The sequence below is a fragment of the Taeniopygia guttata genome, chromosome 8, assembly GCF_048771995.1.
Source record: "Taeniopygia guttata chromosome 8, bTaeGut7.mat, whole genome shotgun sequence".
NCBI classification, from domain to species: domain Eukaryota; kingdom Metazoa; phylum Chordata; class Aves; order Passeriformes; family Estrildidae; genus Taeniopygia; species Taeniopygia guttata.
This window is the reverse complement of record NC_133033.1, coordinates 6357017-6367499: the sequence shown is the minus strand read 5'-3', so window position 1 is coordinate 6367499 and position 10483 is coordinate 6357017. Positions and strand designations below refer to the sequence as shown.

The 10483-nt window shown below is 52.9% G+C and overlaps 1 protein-coding gene across 1 annotated transcript; it reads right to left on the bottom strand.

Annotated features, from left to right (window-relative positions):
• Positions 1-6975: 6975 nt before the first annotated feature.
• Positions 6976-10270, bottom strand: DMRTA2 (DMRT like family A2). Its single transcript, XM_030279016.4, has 2 exons — positions 8919-10270; positions 6976-8744 (listed from the first exon to the last, which is right to left on the bottom strand). Exons 1-2 carry the CDS (start codon positions 9409-9411, stop codon positions 7867-7869), a joined length of 1371 nt encoding a protein of 456 aa, XP_030134876.1. The 5' UTR covers positions 9412-10270; the 3' UTR covers positions 6976-7866.
• Between the last annotated feature and the right edge of the window lie 213 nt (positions 10271-10483).

Genomic DNA, 10483 nt, shown 5'->3' with positions numbered 1-10483 from the left:
CATCAGAATTCAGAGACCTTTCCATGCAGCCCTTAGGAAGTCCCTCAGTGATGGTGACACACGACAGTGCCTTTGCCAGCTTCTCCAAGTGCCTGGCGTGCGTGTGAGGTACACCCTGAGCATTTGGAAATGTTTGCACTCCCAGTAAATTAGAGTTGGGTTAACTCATTCATCTGGTGTGCTTTGGGCAACAGATTATATTTGTAAACCACATGATGGGCTAATTTTCCCCCAAACCCAGCTACCAGCAATTCTTATGTTTTATGCTACCAGAAATTCTTATGTTTTATGCTACCAGCAATTCTTATGTTTCCAGATATTTTCCAATGGATCTGAAAACAGAAATTCAATTAGTGTTTTGATACCCTTTTCACCATTGAACAGAAAAAACATTATAATATAATTATTGTAGAAAAGAGGCCCTGAATACCCTTTTCTGCTCCCTTCTGGTGGACATGAAGCTCTCATGGAGAAGGGGAGTTTTTTTGAGAGCCTGGAGCCATGTGCTCCTTGCCAAATCTACTGGAGCCATTCTCCTACTCTTGGCCTTACTGCATCAAGATTACTTTCTGTGTCAAAGTAAAGCTTCAATAATGTGGATAAAAAGAATGATTAGAGAAATCAAACATAATTCATCCCTCTAAGCAGGAAAAAAAGCCAGGCATCTCATAACACACATTCTAGCACACTGGACAGAGCATTGCAATTTTAGTCCTGTGTGCCTGATCATTTGACATTTACTCCTATTGAACAGGCCCTTAATTAGATTCTCCTGCCAGAATAAGATATCTGACTCTCCCCTTACAAAGCAAAGGCTCTCCAAAGTTATAATCTCCACTACCTGCCCCATTCATTTAGCTGTAAATATCTATGGCTAACCTTGCAAGCAGGAGATTTAGAAAACTCAGGAAATCCATAGGTCCTACCCAAGGTAAACCACGGGCTTCCCCAAGCTCTGAGAGGAAATCAATATCCCATATCCCACTTACAAGGAAGCGAGGTAATGCTTTGATACCTTTGTTCCCTGTAAAGCTGTTTCACCGCCGAGTCCCTCCTGCACAAATCCCAGCTCCTTCTCGCTGTCTCCTCCTGCTGCTCTTGCTCCTCCTGGTTAGAGGCTCCTGGTCTCTGTCTGGATCCAGCTCCCCTTAGCAGGGGCCATACTCCCTCCTTCCCCTGACTCCAGGTCCTGCTGACCTTTAAGTCCCTTTCAGGATTTGCTGAATGTTTTATAGGGACCCTGCCTTGCTGGCCCTGCCTCTGTCTCAATGAATTTCTGTGAACCTCTCCTAAATTCTGATCCAGGGCTAGTACCCCATTTCACTTCCAAACATCTGATTTTAGCAACAACCTCAGCATTTTAAGGCCAGCCAGTCTTGTTAAATCTTTCTGTAAACATAAACCCCAAGCAGATCTTTTTAAAAGCCTTTGTAATTCATGCTTTCCATCTGCCTGTCAGACCACATGAAAAGATCCACTCTATGTTTCTGGTTTCCTTTCCACTTCCCTCTTCCTCTCAGGAGCCTGCCCTGCTGTCATGAACCTACTAAAATTTGCACAGATCCTGCCCATCTATTATATTTTCCCAGTTAAACAGGCAAATACTTCCTGAGGATATGTAAGGCAGATCTGTAACTATTGATGGGTAATAAGACTTTGGGTGACCTGCTTTCAAGGGATTTCTGTATCTTTTTTCTGATTTTTTTCTATGGTTTTAGCCACTTACTTTTTATCTACTCGTGTATTGAGGGGAAAAAAATAAGTTTTTAGAATCAACATTAGCATAACTTTTATAAACTACACAGCACATTAATAAGATCCAAAACAAGAAAGGAGGGAATATAAAACAGGAAAAAAACCCTTGTCTGAATTCCTACTAGCTGCAAAAAATGTTCTCATACAGAGAACATGCCAAAGGATTTACCCTTACCCCTCACAGATCTGCATTACAGGGCTTCTGTGTGAAATCAGGAACCACATAGCACCATCTCTTACAGAAAATTAATCCACAAATCAGTATATGACAAGATTTTGCTCGTCCAGGCCATCAAAACAGGGCTTTCAGGAAGCAATGCATTCCCCTCTGTAGTTTAGAGTTTGCAAGGATTTAAGATAAGACTAAGATAAGACTTTAGCTCCCATATACAGGTAAATCCAATACTGCAAAAAACAGCATTCCGAACATAATTATCCCCCAGGCAGGTGTCTCATCATGCCCTTGTCCAGATTCACACCTGGAATGAAGAGGAACACGTGCTTATGGCAGCTTCTGGACTGAACAGGCCTCAGACCAGACTTCATTATGGTCAGAAATGTTTACCAAACAGCCTGTTGCAGTTAAAGCTATCAGTAGCAGCCTGGTCTTTCAGCATTTTCATCTCTCTCGATGTACTTGCTTCCACATGAACAATCAGTGAGTCACTGTGAGAACAGCCAGCACTGTTCTACACCAGCAGCCCCTTGCTCAGCCTTGGTCTCCATTTGAGTGTTCATGTAATTGAGCCTCCTGACCCCTGAGCAGCACCTGAGAACACTAATCTGGCTGTTCCTTGAAAATGCAAATCCCACCATTCAGGACCACCTTACCCAGCCTGTGCAGAGCATAACCAAGCCTTAAAGGCTCCCTCAGGAAAGGCACATATATAGAGATATTATATATATTATTATAATATTAGATAATGCACAGAAATTGATGCATTTTCATCTTACTCCTGTAACATAGACACCAATATCTTATCTTAGTGAATCTTAATTATTTACACAGCTCTTAATACTGCATCCCAGTTCTCCATTAGCTCTTGTGAGCCTAAGACCCCATCAGCCCGTTGCCCTGCTCTTCTCTTCTGGAATTCACCCCTTCCCTCCTCTCCACCCTTCTTTTACCTTTAGGCATTATCCAGCACCAGAATTTCTCGCCAATATACCTTCTCCAGCTGTTTTCCTCGCATCGCTGTTAGCCAGGGTGAGGCAGTTCATCCCCGCACCCTTTAACCTCTTCGTCCCCCAGGGCAGGTCCCTTGCATTAACAGCACCTCTCCCTCACCCTCCTTCCTTTGCCGCCGCACTCAGTAATTCCCACCAAACCCATCACCGGCCACACAACTGAACAGTGAATTCAAGCCCAGGGGCATTGCCCGGCTCCCGGGGCTCCGCGGGCCCAGCCCCGGCCGCTCCCGGGGAAAGGCGGCAGCAGCTCCCGCTGGGCATCACCCGCCGCACCGGCAGCGGCCGCGGCTCCCTGGGTCAGCAGCATCTCTTCCCTTGGTTACCAGATTCCCTAATTACATAGAAATGAGGGGCAGTGGCTGGAAAGGAATAATTTTCAGGTTAAAGTGTGTGTTTAAATTAATTATCTTCTTCTATTTTTTTTCTCTGATGAAGTGGGTTTTTTCCCCAGTAAACTCGTTTTGGAGATTGGATACAAACCAGCTTTGTGCAGTTTCAGGGGTTTTTTTCCGTGCCTTTTAGTTTCCGAATTTACGGCTAACAGCGGGTTTGTGGGGGGTTTTTGTGGTTTTGTTTTGGTTTGGTTTTGTTTTCTTTCTAATAAAAAGGTAGAGAAGAATAAAGAGGAAACTGGAAAGGAACAGTAACAGGGGGGAAATATTCTTTTGCAACGGTGTATTAGTATTTCTGTCGAAATTCCGAGAGATGGAAATCGGAATGAATTTTCACGTGCCTCAATTGGTGCTAAAGGCGGCAGAAAACGTAAAACACTCCGTTCCTCTCCCGGTGTAACTCCGCGTCCCTCGTTCCATCTGTTGAGTTCCAGACGTGCCGCTGCTCCCCCGGGGCTCCCTGGAAGCCTCCGCCGGCTCTTCCTACGGAGCTGCTCGTCCTCGTTTCTTCCACCTGCTTAATCACATTTAAATATATTAAATACTTTCCCATTGTTGTTCTGGCATAGGAGTAATTGCCGCCGTTGCCATGGGGATGTTATGACAACACGGGGGGGATGCCCGCGCCGTGAGAAGAGGCAGAGGTGTCCCCTCGCCGGGGGACGTGGGAAGTTGTGTGCCTGACACCGGCGCTGCGCTCCCGCCGATGAGATCAGCCCGGGAGCCGCGGGGTACCCGGTGTCACCCCCGCCCAGGGGAGCACGGAGGAGGGATGGCCGGGAGCGGGGGCGAGGGGTGGGACGGTGAGAGCCGCGTTCCCTCAAACGCTGCCACAGCGGCAGCTGTGTTTGCTCAGCGCCGGCACAAAAGGCCGCCCCGCCCGTGAGAGGCACCTAGGGCCGGCCCATCCCATCCCATCCCATCCCATCCCATCCCATCCCATCCCATCTCTCCTCTCCTCTCCGGGCACCGCCGGGATGCGGGCTGGTTTCCAGCTTGGGAAACGGGGCAGCGAGTCCCGGCGCAGGGGCCGCAGCGCTCCCGTGGCCGCGGGAAAGACGGAGCGGGACTCGGGGCTCGCTCCTCGGTCTCCAGTAAAGCCGCTCATCCATGTCCCCGCTGGAGCGGCCCTGGCTGGGCCACCACCCTTCCCTGTCGCGGGTGTCCCCCTGGCCCCAGCAGCGGACAGGGGATGCTCCGGGCCGGCGCCGGGGAAGCGACCCCAGCCCGCTCCGAGCCTCCTCCACCCGCGGGACCGGCTGTGCGGAGGGGTGGGGAAGGTGGGGAAGAGGCGGCTCTGGGAAGCGTGGGAGGGTAGCGGGGATCCCCCCTCGGGCTGCAAACTGAACTGGCCAGCCTGGAAAAGGCCGCCCCGCTGCCCTCCCCGGCCCCGCTCAGCCCCAGCCGGGCCCGGCCGGGTTGCTGCGGCTGCCTGGCAGCGAGCACGGCGCGGGGAGGTTCATTTTAGGTGAAGGAATGTCATTTCGCTACTAAATGGTTAGTCTAATTTGATCTTTATTATGCTGTGGATTAGGACTGATTCATATTAAACACGAGTGCAGTTAATATAACTCTGGAACGTGTCCCGCTGTATGTACAGCAGCCGCTGCTGCAGCTCCGCCGCTTCCTGCGACCCATGGATTAAGATTTAATTAACAGGGAAGTTTGCGAGCGCTCGCCCGCAGCCTCTCTGCTTCACAAATAATTTATACTCGGTTCCGCCGATTTTTATTCAAGTGACAGTATTTTATTTTACTCTAAAAGGGACCTGAATATTTTATGTTCTGCCAGAGGCTTCTGTATACGAACCGCTCCGAGGCAGCTCCAAACCCAAGGGGCTTTTATCTTTTTTTTTTTCTTCTTTTTTTTTTTTAATCTGTAGGAATTACTTTAGTGCGATAATTTATCAGACACTCTCACCCCTCCTCCCTCCTCCTACTCCCCCCCAGTCTAACTGCCTAAACTACCCGTATGAAAGTTAATCGTCGTGATCCCCATTGTCGGTTGTATAAATCCAAGCTCAAGCCAACCTCCAAGACACGGCAACAATTCTGATAAATTGTCCTGCTCGCCTAACTACACAAGAATGGCTTTCATAATTAAAAGGGGAGCTGAGTTAAATCAACAGCTCCTAAGCCCTTCTCAACAGGGCTAGAATAGGAGAAATGTGGCGACCTGATTTCTTTAAGTAGCAGCTCTTTGTAGCCCGTTCATAATCCTAGATATGGAAACCCATCCTGCACAAAGTCAGCTGCCAACCAAAAAAGAAAAAAAATAGAAAAAAAAAGTTTATTCAGATGCTCAACGTCCATCTTTTTTTTTTTCCCAGTCTAACATAACCCTAGCACTTTATAACCAAACAGACAACTCCTTTTCCAATTAAAGTGGAATTAGGAAACTCAATCAAATTAGCTCACTATTAAAGCCCTTCTTTATTAAACCGTTTTATTGTAGTAATATTAAGTTTCACCCGCTCTTGGAACACGAGACTTTAAAAAGTTTCCCTTACGATATTGATTTGGCTGCTCCCAGGATGGACTGGGGTCAAAAGTATTTGCCTAGGTGTAATCTGCAATATTTACTTACTTTTTTGTTGGGTTTTTGTTTTGGATTTGATTTTGGGTTTTTTGGGGGATTTTTTTAAGAAAACCGTAAAATTGTATCCAAGTTGATCAATCGCATGCAGGATGGAAGAATTGCGTTTTGATGCAATTTGATTTTACCCAGGAGCTTCCCTCCCTAGCTGCGGCAGGACTCCTGTCCTCCCAGCCCCACCAGTATATTAACTGGTTGGTAGGAGCCGCGCTGGCAGCTCCCAGCCAATGTTTACACAGTTATATTTGAAGTGAGAAAGTAAACAGTCCAGCTGTGCCACGGAGCGGTTCGCTGGGATTAGGTTTCCATACCAACCAACTTTAGGAGCTTTTACAGTCTTAATTCAACCACGCACTGAACTTGTTCTTTGTGAGTAATAGTTTTCCTGGGCCAAACACTCCCAGGACTGGCAAGAAAGTCACGCTCCGGCCTTCGGCGGGATCCCCTCTCGGGATGCACAGGGGCACGGCCGCTGCCCCCCGCTCATCCCAATACAGAAATAAACAGAGGCAGGAAAGCCCTACTTACTTTTTGATCTCGGAGAACATTTGGACACCATTGCCAAAAAAAAAAAAAAAAAAAAAAAAAAGAGAGAGAGAGAGAAAAGAAAAAAAGCCACGCAAGTAGCCTTTACCCATGGATGAGGGTGAAGGACACACAACTCTGAAAACAGAGAAACCTTCCCTGCGCTGATTTTAACTCATCCGCCTCTGCCGCAAACGCACCTTTACATTCTAAAAAAAGTCATTATTATCGATCCCTGTTCTTATTTTGACACAAAAAACAACTGAAAGGCACAATCCGATTTCAAATACAAGGGGTAAAACCTTATTGCTGCTACACAACCCGCAGTTCGCAAGGTGGGATTTGATTTAACCAGGCTTCTCTTTGCGACAATGCCAAATTTCCAAATTTCCTAAATATGTCAAAAAACATCAAGATATCAAAGGAGAAATCCTGCTTAAATTTATACCTCTGTAGGTTTTCGATGGATTTTTTTTTTCTGCAGGCATAAATAAGAAAAAGACCAGAAATAAACGTATTTGACAATTTCAGTTGATAAGGAATTTGCTCTTGCTTGTACGCTTCATTTTTATTTATAAATTTATCTGAAGAATATCTAGTTTGACCATGATAAAAATGTAGTAAACATGTTTGTACTATTTGCATAAACTCCTTTAAATATTGAATGTACTTGTCAAATTAATTTCCCATTAACACATTTCCATAATCTCATAAAATACCACTTACCATTCATAAGACCGATTTTTTTTTTAATAGAAAATAACATTTATTTCTATGAAATGGGAACACAGAATTACCTGTTAGAAACAGCAAGAAGTTTGCTACATCGGAACAAGAAAGCAATTTTCTTGCAGATCACAAATGAAGGAGGTTTATTAAACCATCATACACCATTGGCGCCAGGGTCCTACGGACAGTTACAAATATATCTACTTTCCAATGTTATATACAGACCGCAACGTTTCTAGGGGCGAGAAGGAAAAGGTTTTCAATTTGACAAATGTTTCATCTATATGCCTGGTAAGTATTACAATGCGCTGCCTAACCTTTAGCTTAACGTTAATACCAAGTTCACCTACGAGTTACATTAATAACTTAGATTTCCATTTTATAACATTATACACTTGCTAGTATACATATATATATATATGTATGTGTGTGGGAAAGAGCGCGCGTGTGTGTGCACACGCCACGACGCGCTGAGGATATCCATGCTTATGGCCATAAGCAACGAAGAGCGACTCATGTCTGGACAATGAAAAGTGCACCTTTATCACCTTAACACACCTACGCCTGTCCGCGCCGGGCTCTGCACGCAACCACCGCCTGCACGGGGGGGAGAAGCCACCCGCGTCCGTCCACCCGTGCCTACCTAGCTACCTCTACACAGACGAGCTTTAGGAAGCCGCTATTGCTTCTCGGGGGTGTTGTTGACCATGGGCCCGTAGAGCCCGCTGGAGTACACCTGCTCCTTGTGCACGGCGGAGCGCTCCCGCATCAGGTCGCTGAAGGCGTAGTCCACGGGCGGCCGGAACCCCAGCGTGGGCATCAGCCCGGCCGTGGAGTAGGGGGTCATGAAGGCCAGTCCCCGGCTGTGCGCCGAGTAGGCGAGGCGCAGCGGGTTCAGTCCCAGGTGGGTGCCCAGGGGGTAGGCGCCGGCCTCGGCCCCGAAGTGCGTGGCGTTGGGCTGCAGCGGGGAGAAGGCGGAGCGGCTGCCCAGCGTGCCGATGGCCGGGGCCATGGCGCCGGCGATCAAGGGCCGGTGGTGGGCGGCGGCGGCGGCGGGGGTGGGCGGCAGGCCCTGCAAGGCGCCGTCCCGGGCCCAGCCCTCCTCGGGGCCCTTCTCCGGGCCGCGGTTGTTGAGGATCTGCTCGATGGCCTGTACCACGTCCCCGCCGCAGCCCTGCAGCACCAGCTCCAGCACGCTGCGCTTGTGCGCCGGGAAGACGCGCGTCAGGATGTCGATGGGAGTCCGCTGCCGGCCGCCGGCCGAGGGCGACGGGTCCTGCTCGTCCTTGTCCGCCTCCGAGCCCGAGTCCGAGCCCAGCGGGCTGATGGAGCCCGGGCTCTCCTCCCCCTCCTTCGGGCCCTTGGAGACGGGAGAGCTCAGGAAGGACTCGCCGTCCCCGTTCTCCGAGCCCGAGCCGTGGCGAGCATCTGGGGAGGAGGTGCCGGGCACGGACTCGCCGTCCGGGGAGAGGGGCTTCCCGCCCGCCTGCTGCGGGGTGACGGCGCGGCTCGGCAGCAGCGTCTTGGGGAACAGCTCGAACTTCTGCATCTTGGACTCTGCGGGTCGGGGGTGCAGAAGGAAGAGACCGTCAGTGGGGCTGCCCCTGCGGAGCGCCCCGGCCGTCGGCGGGGCCGCCCGCCCGCAGCTCCGCGCCCCGCTCATCTCCCGCCGCCTCTCCAGGCCCCTTCCCCCCATCACCACCGCTCCGAGGGCACCCGGCGCGGCCTTACCTGAGGCGCCGGCGCCTCCCTCGCCGCCGGCCCCGGCGCAGACGGAGCCGAACACCTCGTACGCGGGCCGGGGCGGGATGATGCCGTTGGCGGCCGCCAGCGCCAGCCCCTCGGCCGTGCCGTAGAGCAGCTGGAGCTCCCGGGCTTCGTTCTCCTCCTGCGCCTGCTGCCGGCGCAGCGCCACCTGAGCGGCCATGACGCGCTGGCGCTCGGCGATGAGGGTGCACTTGGCGCACATGCAGTCCTTCCAGCGGCAGTACCGCTTGTGGCCCTTCAGCGCCGACACCACCCCGTGGTTGCGGCACCGGGCGCACTTGGGCGTCCGCGGGTACTTCTCGGCCGCCCGCAGCAGCAGCGGCGGCGCCCGCAGCAAGCTCCCGGCCACGCTCACCGGCAGCGTGGCCGCCGCCGCGGCCGCCGCCGCCGCCACCGAGCTGGGGGGCACCGGGGGGGGCGCGGCGGGGACGCTCGGCAGCTCCGACCGCAGCTCCATCCCGGCGAGCCCGCCCCGAGAGAGCGGCCCCCCCTCCCCGGCCTCCCCCAAAGCGACGCGGGGCGGGGGAGCCCCTGCGCCGCAGCCGCGCCCGGGCGCGGAGAGGCTCCCGTTGCCTTCAAGCGCAATCACGAGTGGGGGGCACGCAGAGCCCCGGGAGCGGGCATGCAAAGCCCAGCGCCTGTCCTCTCGCCTCGCTCGACGCCCCCGGCCCCCCGCACCAGCACACGGCCCCGGAGCGGGGTTCAAGTGAGGAGGGGCCCGTCGGGAGCCGTTCCGCGCCCTCCTCCCCTCCGCGCCCGAAAAGCAAAGCTAACACAAGAAAATCCAAGAAAACTTAGATCACTCTCGCTTTCTCGCTCTCCGTGCGCATCTGGCGGGGCAGCACCAAGTTCATCGCGCCAGGCTCAAAGCCGACCTCTCCCGTCCGCTCTTGCGGGGTCGCCGCTCCCCACGGCGCCCCGGTGCAACCCGAGCTGCTCGCTAAGCTCCGTTCCCCCGTCCCCCTGTAAACTGCGGCCACAGACTAGCAGCGTCCCTTCAAAGAACAATCCGGCACCTTCAACGACAGGATCCCTCGCCACGAGCCGCAGAGGCTAAAATCCAGCAGAGAATAGCGGGAAAGAAAAAAAAAAAAAAAAAAGTCACCCTGTCTCCCGAGCCGGGCGAGCCGGGAGCAGGCGGGCAGAGCCGGGTGGGGCCGGGCCGGGCCGGGGCGGGCGCGGAGCCCCGCGGGACGCGGCCGGAGCGGAGCGGAGCGGAGCGCGCTGCCGCCGCGCCGCCACTCGCGCTATTGTTGCGGCCCGCGTTGCCATTAGGCAACATTTGACAACAATGTGGCGCCTGCCATTGGCCAGGGCCCGCGGGCGCCGCGCTGATTGGCCGCCCCGCGCTCCGCCGCGGCCGCCCGAGCGCGCCGCGCCCGCGGAGCGCCGGGAGCGCCCGGGGGGCACCGCGGGGACAGCGCGGCGGCGTGGGCGTGGGGTGGGTGTGCCTGGAAACACTGCCCGCTCCCCCGCCACCTGGGAGTTTGGCCCTCTTTTCCTTTCCTTTAAAATTCGTTGGAAACGGT

Coding starts and splice junctions, on each gene's coding strand:
- DMRTA2 (XM_030279016.4), bottom strand. CDS start 9,411: ATGGAGCTGCGGTCGGAGCTGCCGAGCGTCCCCGCCGCGCCCCCCCCG. Junction 8,745..8,918: donor GGGAGGCGCCGGCGCCTCAG/GTAAGGCCGCGC, acceptor CCCGACCCGCAG/AGTCCAAGATGCAGAAGTTC.